The sequence below is a fragment of the Bos javanicus genome, chromosome 9 (assembly GCF_032452875.1).
Source record: "Bos javanicus breed banteng chromosome 9, ARS-OSU_banteng_1.0, whole genome shotgun sequence".
Taxonomy (NCBI): domain Eukaryota; kingdom Metazoa; phylum Chordata; class Mammalia; order Artiodactyla; family Bovidae; genus Bos; species Bos javanicus.
In genome coordinates, this window is record NC_083876.1 from 76,029,694 (window position 1) to 76,048,090 (window position 18,397).

At 40.3% G+C, this 18,397-nt stretch overlaps 1 protein-coding gene across 2 annotated transcripts in view; it reads left to right on the forward strand.

The window, feature by feature from the left end:
• ARFGEF3 (ARFGEF family member 3) overlaps positions 1–18,397 on the forward strand; it is a 177,229-nt gene that overhangs the window by 44,558 nt on the left and 114,274 nt on the right. For both annotated transcript variants that reach the window (XM_061428114.1, XM_061428116.1), the window contains exon 4: positions 3,420–3,551. In XM_061428114.1, the coding sequence (XP_061284098.1) occupies positions 3,420–3,551 (132 nt within the window). The remainder of the gene's footprint in view (positions 1–3,419; positions 3,552–18,397) is intronic.

An 18,397-nucleotide genomic window follows, 5' to 3' on the forward strand; every position in this document is an offset into this window, starting at 1 on the left:
TAAAATTGGAATAAATTGCTTTATATGTTAGTTTCTGCATACAGTGAAGTAAATCAGTCATATGTATACATATATCCCCTCTCTCTTGGACCAGCCTCCACCTCAACCCCTCATTCCACCCCTCTGGGTCATCACAGAGCACTGAGCTGAGCTTCCTGTGCTTCATAGCAGCTTCCCACTAGCTATTTTACACATGGATAAAGATGTGGTGCACACACAACAGAATATTATTCAGCTACTAAAAGGAACAAAATGGGGTCATTCATAGAGATGTGGATGAACCTAGAGTCTGTCATACAGAGTGAAGTCAGTCAGAAAGAGAAAAGCAAACAGCATATATCAATGCATATATGTAGAATCCAGAAAAATGGTACAGATAAACACTGACTTCTTAAGCAGTTTGGTGGCTGAGTGACAAGTGCTGTGGAGTTCAACCCTGCAGGGGATTCTTCCAGCATGGCCATGGATTGGTAGCATTGGTGGATATTTTTTCACATTTCTGTTTCATAGTTTGCTCTTTAAGTTTAGAGAGGTCTCTAATACGTTTTCAGTGTCAATAAATATGAAAGAGTAAGAAAATTATGACTGTTTTTCCTTTAGCAGATTCGAATTAGAGAATGTATATTTCAATATGCAGTGACATTAGAAATTTTTAAACATTAAAAAATTAAAGTTATTAAAAACTCTTTGCTTTTCTCCAAAGTAACTGTGAAAATGAATAGAAGTTTGTTTCAACCTGCCACTTATGTTCTCTTTTCTCTAGTATTACAGAGATTTTCCATTTAGTGTTTTGTTTTTTTTTTTAACCCTCAAACTCTGTAAGTTACAACCTCATGTTTTCATGGGAACTTCACTGACATGGGGGGCCGGGCATCTTCCTCTCAGCATCCCTTGTGACCTCTCATTAACAAGTGAAGGTCGCTCACTCGTGTCTGACTCTTTGCCACCCCATGGACTATACAGTCCATTGAATTCTCCAGGCCAGAATACTGGAGTGGATAGCCTTTCCTTTCTCCAGGGGATCTTCCCAACCCAGGGACTGAACCCAGGTCTCCCGCATTGCAGACAGATTTTTTTACCAGCTGAGCTACAAGGGAAGCCCAAGAATATGGGAGTGGGTACCCTATCACTTCTCCAGAGGATCTTTCTGACTCAGGAATTGACCTGGGGTCTCCTCCATTGCAGGCAGATTTTTTACCAACTGAGCTAACAGGGAAGCCCCCCACCATAAACTTTTAAGGCTTTTTTTTTTTTTTTTAGAGTTTCCTAGTCTTTATTACTTTAAAAAAAAAAACAGGGTTTTGTATATGAACTAACTCTGGGCTGCCCTGCATAGTCAAAAATTTCTTTTGAGTGGACACTTCTGAGATATTGTGGGTTCAGTCCCCAATTACTGTAATAACACAGATATTACCGTAGAGTGAGCCACATGGATTTTACATTTTCCCAGTGCATATAAAAGTTATGTTTATACCATACTGTAGTCTCTTAAGTGTGCAGTAGCATTATGTCTAAAAAAATGTACATACCTTAACTAAAAAATACTTTCTTGTAAAAGAAAATGCTAACATCATCTGAGCATTCAGCCAACTATAGTTGTAACATCAAAGAGCACTGATTGCAGATCATTATAACAAATAGAGTAAAAATAAAAAAGTTTGAAATATTGCAAGAATTACCAAAATGTGACAACAGAGACACTATGTGAGTAAATACTATTGGAAAAATGGTGCCAGTAGACTTAACTGACACACAAGTGCCACAGCCCTTCAGTTTATAAAGAAACATGATACTTGTGAAGGGCAATAAAGCTAAGTGCAGTAAAATGAGGTACAGCTGTATAGATGAATTCAGGGAGTCCTAAGAAGAAGGTTTGAAATATGTGTTTTCTGGATCTGCAGTGACATTCAGCTAAAAGAGGGAGTCATTACCCTGGATGAATCAGAATTCCAAAAATTCTTCATGGTTGCAACCCCATGCTGCATTGGACAAGGACAGATTTAATAGGGATAAATATAAAATCCATCCTACTCTGGGGTCTCAAAAATCAATTGCCTCAGGACAGATTGGGGAAGAACAGCTTAATTGCAGCCCTTGAGAATGAGGTTTCTGCGTGAATCAGCGTAAAATGTGCTGTGACTTACAACTAAGCTAATTTGATCTGAGAGTGTGATTAAACTTCCGTATTACTGTTTTTTATTTGTTTTTTGGTTTGATTTTAAGCAGTAAACACACTTAATTGTCTCACACAACTAGAATTCTAGAGGTAAACAATTCCAGGTTTGAAATAGGGCAATGGCCACCAAAGACTGCATTTCTTTCACTCTTGCCATCTTTTTATTGTTATTATTTTTAAAAGACTATTTTAGAACAGTGTTAACTTGACAGTAAAATTGAAAGGAGGGTGCAGAGATTTCCCACATACTCCTTCCCCCTACACATGCATAGCCTCACCCATCATCACTCCTGGAACGATACTTTTTAAAAAAAATAAAACCAACGATGAGGCTACATTGACACGTCTTAATCACCCAGAGTCCATTTGTTCACCTTAGCATGCACCTTTGGGTGCTCCTGCTCACTGCTGTCAGACCCTTAAAGTGTTAAATTCACTGGAGGCCAGTTGAGGAGGAAAGTGTCTGTGAAACCATGTTATGTGGAGAACGTTTGATGACATCCATGGAGGTTTAGTGTGAAGAAGAGATTTAGGTGGAGTTCATCGCTGATCAGGTATGTTAGAAACTTAATCTGTGTGGCTCCAGGTACAACTAGGGCATACAAGTTTTAGGCAAGGAGGGTTTGGTTCAATTCATAAAGAATTTTATGAAAAATGAGTTGTTTTCAAGTAGAGGAGAGCTGTCCTGGGAGATGTAATGCCTTCTGGGAAACCTCATGAAAATGACCGTCTTCTCGTTTAGGTTTTTGTGGGATTGATTTTCTGATGAAAATATATTAAGATTTGTACCTTTGTGAATAATTCCTGGGTAAATGATAGCTCACATTAGGAAGTACAAATATGAACAATCAACCTGTGTATAAAACCTCCTTTCCTGTGACAAAGCTTCATTCAGACAGGGTGTGTGCGAACATGCCTGTCGTGAGAAGCTGGATTCCCCTTGGCACATTCATCCTCCATCCCTACCCACCAAACGACTTATTTGGCTACCACATTAGAATTTCACTTCATAAAATGTACAGTAAATTATCTAATAGCAGGAAAAACCCTTTGCCAAAAACCTTTTACCAAAGGCATGATGCATTTTTCTTTTTAATGGCACAGAGCGGAAACTCCTTCCTAATGGCCTCCAGCTACGTGCCTCCCGAGTAAGAAACGTTATCTGTCCTACGTACTGGGCTACAGCAGAATAAGGCAGCAGGGGAAAGCCTGTCTGTGATCACTGTCTTGTGCCTCTTTACAGAAGCTCCTGGCGGAAGAGAGGTTTGTATCCATGGAAACGGACTCTGATGAGAAGCAGCTGCTCAATCAGATCCTGAACGCTGTGAAAGTGACGCCTTCCCTCCACGAAGACCTGCAGGTGGAAGTGATGAAGGTGGGTTTGACGCACTCCCAGTTTGCGTCACTGTGATGGAAACAAATTGCTGACCCTCATTGTTATCTTAAAGATGCCTCTATGTGGTGGTCATTTGGACTATATGATTATTATCCTTGCTTGTGGTCCCCCAGAATAACCTTGATTGTTGAACAGAAATGACAACTAAGTAAAAAGGTTTACTTGGTTTACAGATTTCAACAAGTCTGTAAGATTTTTGGCCTGATCCTGCGTATCAAATGTTGTTAAATATATTTATGCCCTTTGAGAGAAGGTATAGGAAATAGATTCATGACCTTTTGAGAAAATGTACAGGAGTAGTTCCAGCTTGGGGTAGACCTGATCATTCTGGGCATTCTGCCTGCCTGTATATGTTAAAACAAAGCAAAAACCTAATGATATATATTAATGCTATGTAGAATAGTCAATTTAAGGAAAGGAAGATCATCCTTTGAAGCCATATCAGAATCTCATCTTTATTTCCATCCTCACATTCTGTGAACCTTATCTCCCTCATTCTAATTACCATCTCCCTTTGTGGGGTGGCATCTCTCTCTCCCCTTTTCCCTTTTTCCCTTCCATTGGGAGCCTCTTATACAGACTCAGGGGTGTGTTGTATCCCGTAAGTGAACAGTGAGTTGGGCAGAAAAGGATGGAAATCTCTAGCCTAGAATAACACGTTGGTCAGAGTAGCACAGCTGGAGCCCATGAGCTGGACACAACATCTGTCCATTTCCTCCCTAGAGGAGTATGTACAGAGAAATGTGTAAGCATAGTTGGTGTCATATAGTGGTTGATTTCTTCCTAGAAAGGCACTGGTGGATTTTCGTCTTTGATAAGAGATATCAGTCTTTTACCTCTCAGTTTCTCTATTGAGAAAAGATCAACTTCAATCATGGCATTGTCTTAATGTCCTGGGTCTCACCTTAGCCCTATTGGTGGGTAATTTAGTATAGTGATTCAGACTTTGAAGCCAGGCTGTCTGGGTTTGAATACTTAATTTCTACTTGGACTTCCTTGAACAGATTCCTGAACCACTCTGTGCTTTGGTCTCCTCATCTGGAGAATGGGGGAAATAGTTCAATTCAATCATTCAGTCGTGTCTGACTCTGCGACCCCAAGGACTGCAGCACACCAGGCTTCCCTGTCCATCACCAACTCCTGGAGCTTGCTCAAACTCATGTCCATCGAGTTGGTGATGCCATCTATCCATCTCGTCCTCTGTCATCCCCTTCTCCTCCTGCCTTCAATTTTTCCCAGCATCAGGGTCTTTTTCCAATGAGTCAGTTCTTCACATCATGTGGCCAAAGTATTGGAGTTTAAGCTTCAGCATCAGTCCTTCCAATGAATGTTCAGGAATGATTTCCTTGAGGATTGACTGGTTGGATCGCCTTGCAGTCCAAGGGACTATCAAGAGTCTTCCCCAACACCGCAGTTCAAAAGCATCAATTCTTTGGCACTCAGCTTTCTTCACAGTCCAATTCTCACATCCATACCTGGCTACTGGAAAAACCATAGCTTTGACTAGATGGACCTTTGTCGGCAAAGTAATGTCTCTGCTTTTTAACGTGCTGTCGTTGGTCATAGCTTTTCTTCAAAGGAAAAGCTTAGAAAAAGCTTTCTTCTTTTAATTCCATGGCTGCAGTCACCATCTGCAGTGATTTTGGAGCCCAAGAAAATAAAGTCTCTCTCTGTTTCCATTGTTTCCCCATCTATTTGCCATGAAGTGATTGGAACTGGATGCCATTATCTTCATTTTATGAATGTTGAGTTTTAAGCCATCTTTTTCAGTCTCTTCTTTCACTTTCATCAAGAGGCTCTTTAGTTCCTCTTCACTTTCTTCCACAAGGGTGGTGTCATCTCTGTATCTGAGGTTATTGATATTTCACCCAGCAATCTTGATTCCAGCTTGTGTTTCATCCAACCCAAAATAAGCAGGGTGACAATATACAGCCTTGATATACTCCTTTCCCAATTTGGAACCAGTCTGTTTTTCCATGTCTGGTTCTAACCATTGCTTCTTGACCTGCGTACAGATTTCTCAGGAGGCAGGTTAGGTGGTCAGGTATTCCCATCTGTTTAAGAATTTTCCACAGTTTGTTGTGATCCACACAGTCAAAGGCTTTGGTGTAATCAATAAAGCAGAAGTAGATGTTTTTATGGAACCCACTTGCTTTTTTGATGATCCAGTGGATGTTGGCAATTTGATCTCTGGTTCCTCTGCCTTTCCTAAATCCAGCTTGAACATCTGGAAGTTCATGGTTCACATACTGTTCAAGCATGGCTTGGAGAATTTTGAGCATTACTTTGCTAGCGCGTGAGATGAGTGTAATTGTGTAGTACTTGAAACATTCTTTAGATTTGCCCTTCTTTGGGATTGGAATGAAAATTGACCTTTTCCAGTCCTGTGGTCACTGCTGAGTTTTCCAAATTTGCTGGCATATTGAGTGCAACACTTTCACAGCATCATCTTTTAGAATTTGAAATAGCTCAGCTGGAATTCTGTCACCTCCACCTCACCTTCATCGGTGGGGGGTAGGGGGGGAATAGTAGTCCCTACCTAATAGGAGCGTTGTGAGGATTAAGTAAGTGATAGTTTTAAGGAATTTGGCACAGTATCTGGCCCAAAGCAAGTTCTTTAGAAGTGCTATTTGTTACTTCTTCTATTCCTATTACTTCTGCCATAACTAACTTGTGCTGCTGAGCCATCATCTCAGTGGGTGGGTCTAGGAGTATTCTTATACTCAGTGAACACTGAGAATGTCTGAGCTACCTAACCTTTAAGATCTCATTGTCTTTGCTGCTGCTGCTACTGCTAAGTCGCTTCAGTCATGTCCGACTCTGTGCGACCCCATAGACGGCAGCCCACCAGGCTCCCCCGTCCCTGGGATTCTCAAGGCAAGAGTACTGGAGTGGGTAGCCATTTCCTTCTCCAATGCATGAAAGTGAAAAGTAAAAGTGAAGTCGCTCAGTCGTGTCCGACTCTTAGCGACCCCATGGACTGCAGCCTACCAGGCTCCTCCGTCCATGGGATTTTCCAGGCAAAAGTACTGGAGTGGGGTGCCATTGCCTTAACTGTCTTTAATTCTGGAATGTGTGGTTTTGCCTTATCCTTTGACACATGTTGGGCTGCTGTGCCTTCCTAGGAACCCAAGAGTAACCATCTCTAGATTTGTTTGACTTCTCCGCTACCTCTGTGCAACCATTGAGAGAGGCAAGGTCAGCAGCCATGTCTATCACTTTTACGACTTTCAGGTTAAGTCTGTTTATCCTTCTTCCACCAAAAGATCTCCAAATACCGAAGGTTGAGCGTTGATGTCACACTAAGAGACACACCTCACAGATTTCATATTATTCTGAAAATTCTCCCAGGAGTATAGCTTTTCATAGAATATAGGAATTTGCATTAAAAATTAAAATGCTAAAGTACCTATCCTTCTAGGAACTATGGAGGAGCAGGATGTTTAATGGTTATGTCAACAGAAACACCTGTTTTGAAAACATACTTGCTTTCTAATTCCAGCCCAGTGGTACCTTCTGCCAGCCTTGCTGAAGACAGGAGTTGACACATGTTAGCTCTGCTGGAAACCCCGAAAAGCCAGTCTTTATGGACTTTCTAATGACACCATACTAGACAGTGGTACTTATAGTTAATGTCTGGAAATAGATCAAACATTGTCAGAAAAGAGGAAAACAATCGTCTGGGTTGCTATTCTTCACAATTAAGTTTCCGAAACTTTTAAAAAGAAGAGCGCCTTTGGTACATGCTTTTGTTTTTAGAAACTTTGTGAAAGTGAAAGTCGCTCAGTTGTGTTCAACTCTTTGCGATCCCCTGGACTGCAGCCTGCTGTCCATGAAATTCTCCAGGCCAGAATACTGGAGTGAGTAGCCGTTCCTTTCTTCAGGGGATCTTCCCAACCCAGGAATTGAACTCCCGTCTCCCACATTGCAGGCGGATTCTTTACCAGCTGATCCACCAGCTGCTAAGTCGCTTCAGTTGTGGCTGACTCTGTGCGACCCCATAGACGCCAGCCCACCAGGCTCCCCGGTCCCTGGGATTCTCCAGGCAAGAACGCTGGAATGGGTTGCCATTTCCTTCTCCGTCAATGAGCCACCAGAGAACCCCGAAAATACTGGAGTGGGTAGCCTATCCCTTCTCCAAGGGATCTTCCTGACCTAGGGATCGAACTGGGGTCTCCTACATTGCAGTTGGATTCTTTACCAGCTGAGCTAATGTTTTAAAAACTTAAACATTAGAATTGGGAAAAATATATCAAGCTAGTTTTTTAGCATCAAATGAAACTTTGGAGAAGGTGGTCTGACTGTGAGAGCCCACAGGTGAAAGTTCTGTGATCATTTCTGATTTCTGAGATTTAAATTACTTATTTGGGTATAAAGACATATACAAATGATAGCATTTGGGGCTTAGAAATAAGTTTTATACGCTTTCTCCATGCATCAGGAATTTCTATACCAACTTCAGTCATCCTTAGATGTGAGCACCCTTTTATCTTGTAATTCTGTAATGCTTGTCATGACCAAAGTAAAAACTTTAACACAACAACTTGTTTTGCTAATATCATTACCACATGAAAATGCTTTTACCACGTTTTCTCCCCAAAGTAGAGACAGAGAGAAATAGAGAGAAATATGAATTGGATGAGTCCTCAGAGGGAATGACTGAATTCCATTACATATGGAGGATATATTAACTTATTCTTGGTGTTTCTGCATAACTCATTCTGACAGTCAATGATCTAAACTAGATATTTCTTATAAAAAATTGTCTAGTCATATTATAGCAATATATTTTAGGAAAATCTTTTAAAATGTGATATGGTAGACCTTTTCAAATGATGGTCTGAGTATACTATTCAGGACAGGTAAAGCCACACCATGCAGTTTGTCTTTCTTTCCAAACATGGCACAGTACATTTTTATGACAAATCATAAGTCCTGTTTTTCAGGAAACTGTATTGTACATTTTACTCACATAATGCTATCTGCTAGTGTTTATAAACATAAGAAATTGAATCATGTCACATTCTTAGAAGTGTGCAGCAATTGTATTAAATTCCTGGGGAGAAAATAATATGGTTCCCTCTTTTAGAAACTTCCCTGAGATAAAACAGGAAGCAGCTAATAATTCACCCAGGATTATGATGGTAATGTTCTCATTAAGAAAGAAGGCTCTAGACTTTCAGTTGGAGGGTTCAGAAATGTCAATGATGCTTGCTTCTGACAAATTTAATAGGGATGACGTTAGATCACTTAGTCTAGGAACTGTTCTATTGAATACATGGTTATACTATAGGAGGGGGAGAAAAGACAACTTTTATTTATTGAAATGGCCGTGGAATCCAAATAAAAATTTTATCACTGAGCACATAGAGTGTCAGACCTGCAGATAATCAGGAAGAGGGTTTCTCTGAAGATACATTACCTTTGAAATGGATTAGTAGATGGCAGGGAGCCAGTTAACATTTAGGTTTAATACTTGTTTGCTTTGGTAACATTTTTCCTGTGGTGTGTGCCATTTCCATAAATGCCATGCAGACTTCATAGGAGCCAAGTATATAACTAATGACTTCTCTGACTAGAGCAATTAGGACTTTCCCCCCTACTTTCTGATGGATAATCTTTAGTGAGGTTATTAACTGCACAGCTGGCTGAGTCTTCAGTGACTGGAGGAACTGTGACCCGCCTTCTGTGTCTCTCAGCGTGTCAGAGATGCGAGCTGCCTATCTGGGGAGGGCAGGCCGGCTTTGTCAGTAAGAAAGGATGTGATGCTGGATACTGAGCAAGCATTGGATGGATGTTCTGTCTTTAGATGTCTTATGTGTGTCTTGAGATAATATAATTGAATGTTGCTGAAATGCTTTACATTTTCAAAGGAGAAATGACAGGGGCCAATTTCTTAACATTTATTATGCATTAGACACTCTGATGAATATATTCACACTAGGATCACACAGCTAGTGAAATGGCAGGACCAATATTCAAATTGTAATTCAGCCTGGGGCCAAACGTGAGCTCTTCAACAGTCTTCAAGACCTTGTCTACTGAGTTTATCCTGAAAGACACGTAATGATTCCCAGTACTGTTTCCATTTTATAGATGATTGAACAGAAAAGGTAAATTACAGGCTAATAAGGGGCAAAGCTCAGAATGGCTCAAAGTCCTGTGTTTTCTGTATCCTTCCATGACCATGTATTCCCTCACTAGTTCTGTGAGTTAGATTCAAATACAAAGGAAGAATCATAGTCTCTTTCCCGTCAAATTAGCTTATGACTCAGTATGTGTGGTCATAGAGTTAGGGGACTGGAGAGAGAGAGTCATTTATCATTGAGGTGTTATATTTTATAACAAAATCCAAACAGACCTCTACAGAAAATGTAAAGGTGAGAGACTTGTGGAGGAGGCCCTCACTTTCTGTAGGGCTAGTGGATACGCTTCAGGATTTCCATTTAGAACTCTGGTCTTACTGGGTACCACCATGGCAGTCAGCACCTTGGTTTGAGAGTAAGAAAGAGGCCAAATGGAAGGACCATTTCTAAATCTCCTCTCAATAATATTTTAATAGCAGAGTCTTATATTTGGGCTGTTTACCCATATGGTTAGTTTTGATAGCCCTGATTCTGGGCATTTGGTCTTCTAGAGTATTTTATGGAAGGAAAGATCATTAGTAAAGTTTGAGAGTGAAATGGTTGAATTGTCCTGACTTCTCATAAGTGAGGAGAAATTCCTCCTTAATCTAAAATTACCAAGACACTTTAGAAGATCTGCATCAGTCTCTAGGATGAATAAAAAAATCCCATTTGGTACGTTTAGAATGTACCGTTATTGGAGGTTAGCTATAGACTTACACAGTATTTCTGCACTTAATGCAAGAAAGTGTTTAAAACATGGGATTCTGTTAACTAAGTGTTCTCAAGTAGCCTTCTCTCTTCCTGCTGCTAAAATCAAATGTTGATACTCTTTTGTCTTTGTACATGTATAGAGAAAACTCTTGTTTTCCTCCCATGCTTCTTTACCCTTTGGCATGACTGCATTAAAAAGGCAATAAAAATACGTGAAAAAGTCAGAAGCAAATGTTGACAATATGTGTGATTTTCCATTAAATACTTTATGCATTATTTGTTTAGATGAAGATATTTTCACTTCATGAATTTCTCTTTTTTTTTAAAAGCAGGCACCACCATTTTCAAGTACCATGCCCTTTAATTTGAGAGCAGCTCTGCTAAGTATTTATAAAGTTTTCCCTGTGATTTTTGATTAAAGCAGGTGTAAATGCAGAGACTTGCAGTATTTACTGTGGATATTCAAAAATAGGCAGTGGGGACCTCCGCCACTATTTTTAGCATTTTTTCTGCAGATATTTGATTGCCTCCTGTCAGGCACTTGGCTTCCCTGATAGCTCAGTTCGTAAAGAATCTGCCTGCTATGCAGGAGACTCCGGTTGGTTCCTGGGTCAGGAAGATCCCCTGGAGAAGGGATAGGCTACCCACGCCAGTATTTTGGGGCTTCTCTGGTGGCTCAGCTGGTAAAGAATCTGCCTGCAATGTGGGAGACCTGAGTTCAATCCCTGGGTTGGGAAGATCACCTGGAGAAGGGAACGGCTACCCACTCTAGTATTCTGGCCTGGAGAATTCCTTGGACTGTATAGTCCATGGGGTCACAAAAAGTCGGACACAACTGAGCGACTTTCTCTTCACTGTCAGGCTCTTGCCAGGCATGGAAGATCCCATAGTAAAGAAACAAAAAAAGAATCTTTGTGTGAATGCTAGTGATGGAGACAGAAACCAAAGAAATAGATAAATACACATAAATTGTGATAAATATAAGGAAAGACAATTTAGAAAAGTGTATTTATCTTAAGGCATGCTGGAATGCAAGTGAAGAGGACAGAGAAGGTGATCATTAAGAAATGACATTTAAGGGACTTCCCTGGCAGTCCACTGGTTAAGAATACGCCTCGCAATTCAGGGGATGCAGATTCGATCCCTTGTCAGAGAACTTAAGATTCTACATGCCTTGGAGCATCTAAGCTCTGGAAGCAAAAGATGACACAGTGAAGATCCCACATGCCACAGCTAAGACCTGACGCAACCAAATAAGTAAATACTTTTTTTTTTAAATGACATTTAAAACAGGTAAGATCTAAAGCATAAGATTAGGGTAGGTGAGAAAGATAGGGTTGGAAAAAGGGAAGGAAGAAAGGAACACTGTATTTGCTAGGATTCATTTCAGCTGAAACAAGGCAGGGATTTATTTTTCTTTTGCATTAGCTTAGGTCAGTATTGGCTGAACCCTATTATCAGAGATTCCTGTATCTTGGATTATGTTTCTCCAGCCTGTGGTCCACAAGGGCTCCCCATTTCCAGCCAGAATGTCCACACTCCAGACAACTGGCAGGAGGAAGGTGATGCAGGTCACTTCTGCTTCTGTCCCATTGGCCAGGACTTGGTCCTATGGCAGTAGTTGTAAGAAGCCTGGAAAGTGTAGTCTTTATTTTGGGCAGCCATGTGCCCAGAATGCTATTCTTGAAAAACATGGGGATAGTGTTGAGAGAGAACTGGCAGTCGGCCACCATCACTTATCACATGAGACTCATAGTCTGGCTTCTCTCCCCCAGTTAGAAGCAGCTGGTGCATCCTCCCGTCCACCACCTCCTGCTTTCTTCATCATGCTTTCCTCAGAGGGAGGGGGTGATGATGCATTCAGAGAGGTGTGAGGTTAGCTAAGGCTGAGGACTACCTGTCATGGCGTATTCAGGGAAACTGTGTTGTAATTTCTCCAACTAGTTAGTCCTAAACTCTTGACTCGGGCATAGTGGAAACTTTCACTAGTTAGTAAGTAAAAACTAATTACATACTGTTAGTATTGTTTTTATCACTCTGGTGCCTAACAGAGCATCTGGCACACAGCTTACTAATTGCTTGCTAATTTAGTTATTGACTAATGGAGGGAGGGAAACACATGTGGTAGTTTCAGTGGCCCACTGGGATAAATGACAAACAAAAGAAGCTAAAGCTGTGATTATAAATAATAACCTGAGTTCAAAGATGAGAAAGATCAACATGGATTGACACTTTAGAATCAAAGCTTCTCCTATGGCTCTGCTGGTAAAGATTGCACTTGCAGTGTGGGAGACCTGGGTTCAATCCCTGGGTTGGGAAGATCCCCTGGAGAAGGGAAAGGCTACCCACTCCAGTATTCTGGCCTGGAAAATTCCATGGACTGTATAATCCATGGGGTCGCAAAGAGTCAGACACGACTGAGCGACTTTCACTTTCAAACTCATATATCATCAGATCCTTCTTTTTATAGGTAAATTGAAGCTGTAGTGTTCAGTTACTTGTCTGGGCTTAAGCAGTTGTTGGTAGCAGGATTGTTTTTTCAACCATTTGTGTTTTTCTGGAAAGGCTTTGTAACAAGGCTGGGAGTTGATCTAGCTTTTGGATATCTAGTTCTGAATAGGTGGAGAAGAAAACCTTGCAACCTTGTGTTTAACTGCAAGGCCCGTGTGAGTAATATGACTTCTGAAAAAGAGTGAAATATAATGAGATTAGAAATCTCTTATTAGAGTAGATAGGAGTTCATTGAGGAATCTGTAATTGGCCAAGTGTGTCTGAGAGAGTGACAGCATGGCTTGGTGTAACTGTCCTATGACACAATCATTGGAAGCTGTTTTTTTAAACTTCTTGTTACCCTTTTTCGCAGAGTGGTAAGAGCATATCTTCTTGAGCTTGAATGCCTGGTGACCTTGGGCAAGTAATTTATCTGCGCCTCTATTTTCTTATCTACAAAATGCACATAAAGCAATGTATTGAATATGATGATGATGATGTTATAGTGAGTCTTACATGAGTTATTATAAAAGAAGTTCCTGGAACACCCAGCGTATGGAATAGGGTCAGTATTAGCTTTCGTTGTTGTTAAAATTACTGGAAAAGAATATGTGTAGCAGGATAAGATGAACACCTCTGAACTCACTCAAATTCTGAGTCAGAACTTTAGAAACATCATTGCTTTACACATTTATTCTTATCTCTTTTCTTCCTCTTAGCCCCCTCCTATATAGCGTGTAATAGAGTAATTTTCTTCTATAGTAAAGTAAAAAAAGAGAATAAAGGAAAGAAACCATATATATTTTTGATTCCTAAAAGAGGACTTCATTATATTTACTACTGTTGAACTGGACCTTCTTGCTTAAAATAATTTTGTAAATTACTATACATCAGTTATCTACCTAGATATATTTAGGGTCCTAACCAGTAACCCTGACCCCACAGTCTACAGAAAACACCCCACCATTTATCTGTGCCAATGAGTTCTTGCTTTGTGCTACCAGGCAGAGTTCATATGCTTGTTTCATCTTAGTAGGCAGAGTTCATGTGATTTGGATATTCTAGAAGAATTTTATAAATTATTAAACCTTTAACATGTAGAGAATCAAGTTGTCTTTAGCCCTTTATAAACTCTGTCTCAGGGCTTGATTGGTTTTGTCTGTAAGCCTTGAGTATAAAATTACCAAAAGCCTCATATGTATATGAGCAGACGATCTGAGATTAGCGCCCTTTCTGTGGAGACTCTTAGAGGAAAAGAGAAAAGGAGGTATAAATGTGTTATCTGGAACATACTCATGAAATTCACTTCTTAAAAGTCTAGCTTTGGAATTAGGCCAAAATAAATTTGTTACAGTTAAACTAGAAAAAATAGTTCATTGGATTTTTAAATTTATTTCACTGTGAATATATTTTCATTATAAAACCTTATAGAATTAAAAGCAAAACCAAGACAAGGATTTATAAATCTAATAGAAAAAAGATAAAGATGTACACCGTTGCCATAATTCAAGATAGTTGTGTGTGTTACATGGGCTTCCCTTTTGGCTCAGACAGTGAAGAATCTGCCTGCCGTGTGGGAGACCCAGGTTTGATCCCTGGGTCACGAAGAGCCCCTGGAGTAGGAAATGGCAACCCACTCCAGTATTCTTGCCTGGAGAATTCCATGTGTGTGTTATAGCAGAAGAAAAGTTCAATGGGAAAATTCAGAATGAGAACCCATATTCAGCTGAACAGATCAGCATTTCAAGGAAGGGATACTATTTGATTTGGACTTTGAAAGGTGCTTGGAGTTCCTATCAGTTATACTGGGAGAGTAGGCATTTTTGAAAAGAAAAGTCTTGGAAATGGAAAAACACAGGGTGGAAACTGGGATTAGTGAGGAATGAGTGGTGGATGAGTTTGAAAAGGAGGTTGAAGCAGATTCAAGAAGGCCTGGTTAGAGTAAGCAGCTGGTAGTCCATAGAGATTGGAGAGTATTCAGAGTAAGCTGGAGATTGACATGTTCAGAGGTGTTAGATATTGAAGGTGGGGGCAAGGGGAAGGGGCTTTGCAGGATGCTCAGAGAACAGGCAGAGCCAAGTCAGAGGCGCTCGTGAGGTGGTGCAGTGCCTAGTGGCTATCCGTGGTGTAGCTGGTGAGTTGGTGAAAAGGGCAGAATCCAAGATGATTACAAGACTGGGAGCCTGAGCTTCTGGCCGAGCTAACTTAGTAAGGAAATGGTGAGTTCATATTGTCAGATATCAAAGAATTGTAATATTTTAAAAGAATAAATACAAGGAGTTTCACCTTACAGGTGTTCCCAAATAGAAAAGATTCAATGTAGAGCTCATCACTGTGACTGACTTTTGTATATTCACTTTTCATCGTATCTATTTATGTGTTTACAGTTATAGTCATTGTGTATGTAGGGTTTTATTTCTTGCTTTTCACTTTAGATTATAAGCATTTCCCACATGGCTATATTTATCCCCTCACAGATAATTTTAATGGTTGCATAATTAAGAATTTCAGAGCAGGAAGAAGTGTTAGCTGTTTACCATATTAGAAGCTTAGTGTGCTTGATGTGATTTTCATGAAATTGCATATATTCATTGCTGATGTTTACAAGCTGAAGTTAAGGTTTGAAACTTGGGAGAAATCTTGGCTCTAAAAATACATTTGTGAGACTTCTGTTGTTGTTCAGTTGCTAAGTCATGTCTGACTCTGCAACCCAGGGCCCTTCAGGCTTCCCTGTCCTTAACTATCTCCCAGAGTTTGCTCAAATTCATGTCCTTTGAGTCAGTGATACTGTCTACCTATCTCATCCTCTGTTGCCCTCTACTTCTTTTTTCTTCAATCTTTCCCAGCCTCAGGGTCTTTTCCAATGAATGAGTCAGCTCTTTGCATCAGATGGCCAAAGTATTGAAGATTCAGCAGCAGTCCTTCCAGTGAATAGTCAGGGTTGATTTCCTTTAGGATTGGCTGCTTTGATCTTTCCTTGCTGACCAAAGGACTTTCAAGAGTCTTCTCCAGCAACACAGTTTGAAAGCATCAATTCTTTCATGCTCAGCTTTCTTTATGGTCCAACTCTCACATCCATACATGACTACTGGAAAAACCATAACTTTGACTATATGGATCTTTGACATCAAAGTGATGTTTCTGCTTTTTAATACACTGTCTAGGTTTGTCATAGCTTTCCTTCCAAGGAGCAAGCTAAGAGTTATGTGTTTGCCAAGGAAGAGAGTTTAGAAGAGAAGATAAGAATAAGAACGGTTTGATTATTTATTCAAGCAAATTAGCTAAGTTCATCATAATTTAATATTTACATGTGGATGTCACTAGTATAGTATGTCCTAGAATTAGGTGCAAAGGGCCCATCTGATGTATATAATGAATATTAAACTTGTGGCAACAAATAAAGACCAAAAAGAACCCAAGACTGATCATAAACCAATTAGTAATTTGCAGTGTTTTCCAAACTGGGAAGTCATGAGCTCTAGAAAAATCTGTTGACTAAAAAAAGACAAAAACTCTCAGAATAGCTGTTTGCCAGAATTGGGGTAAATTGAGCCAGAAAGTGATTGGCTAAAATGTTCATTTAGGATTTTCCATAAGATGGTGCAGAAAAACCCAAATGAACTTTTTGGCCAACCCAAAAAATCAATTTAAGTTGTAAGTGGTAGAATTTCCACACACTAAAATAATTTGATTCATTGTCTTTGGATCAAAATAAAGATTGGGGTTGCTGTGCACCTGAAACATTGTAAGTCAACTACACTTAAATTTTTAAAAAAGTACAGATATGGATATAGATAAAACCCTTAGAAAAATGAAAAAAAAAAAAAAAGATTGGGGTCGTGGCTCAACTCCTCCATTGTTCCTGTCAATCCAGGATCTCTGAAGCCCACTGAAGGCTTAGTGGCTCACCCTAGGTCCTCTCTGAAAGTTCTGCATTCTAGATCTGAGGCTTTTGGAGCAGAGTGATGTAGGAATTCTCAGTTGTATCCACAAGGCATGGGTATCAGTGACCTAAGACTGGTTCCCAACAGGGGAGCATTTTGTCTCCTAGGGCATATTTGACCATGTCTGGAGACATTTTTGGTTGTCACAATTAGGGAAGAGAGAGTCACTGCCATCTAGAGAGTGAGGGCCAGTGATGCTGCTAAACCTCCACCAGTACACAGGACAGTCCCCAAGTGTCAATAGTGCTGCGGCTGAGCAAATTTGATCAAGATAAGAAAAAAAATGCATATCTTGGACATCCACATTTTAAATTCAGATGATAAGAAGATGTCCTCTAAAATTCTCTGTTGACTTTTGTGGTACCTGACCCCGCTCACTCTAAAGATGTGTATTCTGCGTTCTTCTGTCTGCAGAAGACTGAGCCTGCTTTGTTGTTTATAGGTGGACCATGAGGGAAAAAAATCTGTTTCTATTCATGGCTGGGGTACACTTCCAGCAGTTCATACTCATCAGGCTACATTCCTAGGAGGTGGACAAGCCCTACACCCAAGAGAAAGGCATTTGATGTCAGTGGTCTGTCCTTGTCACTAAATTTTCCACCTTTGTTTTTGCTGAATTTGACAGAGGAAAAAAAAAGAACTGGGCTGTTTCTCAAGAAAAGGAATTATGCAAATATGTTTAAGTGTATGAATTTTCAAGCCAATATACATGAGAGTCCAGAAGGCAATGTACATTAAGTAACACAGCTAAATTTTCAGCCAGAACCAGAGCTGGGGTTTAAAATGTGCCTGGCATCAAGGGTTTCCAGAGTTCTCTCCAAGCAAGGGAAGGATAAGGCCTCTGTGGGCTGCACTCAAATTCTGAGTTACTTTTTTGAGCTACAGTAGGTTACTTGGTTTGACTTACAAATAACATCTGATATTTGGAAAAGTGAAACTACCATCTCCTCAAAGTATATATGTATAAATTAAGCACTTATGTATATATTAATGGCTTGAGAAAGAGGGAAAGAAGATTCCTTGCTCATTCAGCATGCCTCCCTGTTCCTGGTGTGCCTTAGTAAGCTGACTCTCCCAAATAAACTCACTTCTTGATGGTCTCCTTGTCTTCCTCCCTGTGTTTTTCATTCCTTAATTATATGCATTGTTGTTGTTCAGTTGCTAAGTCATGTCCGATTCTTTGCAATCTCATGGACTGCAGGATGGCCAGGCTTCCCTGTCCTTTACTATCTCCTGGAGTTTGTTCAAACTCATGTCCATTGAGTCGATGATGCCATCCAACCAACCATCTCATCCTCTGTTACTTTCTTCTCCTCTTGCCCCCAATCTTTCCCAGCATCAGAGTCCTTTCCAATGAGTCAGCTCTTCACATCAGGTGGCCAAAGTACCGGAGCTTCAGCATCAGTCCTTCCAATGAATATTCAGGACTGATTTCCTTTAGGATTGATTGGTTGGATCTCCTTGCTATCCAAGGGACTCTCAAGAGTCTTCTCCAACACCACAGTTCAAAAGCATCAGTTCTTCAGTGCTCAGCCTTCTTTATGGTCCAGCT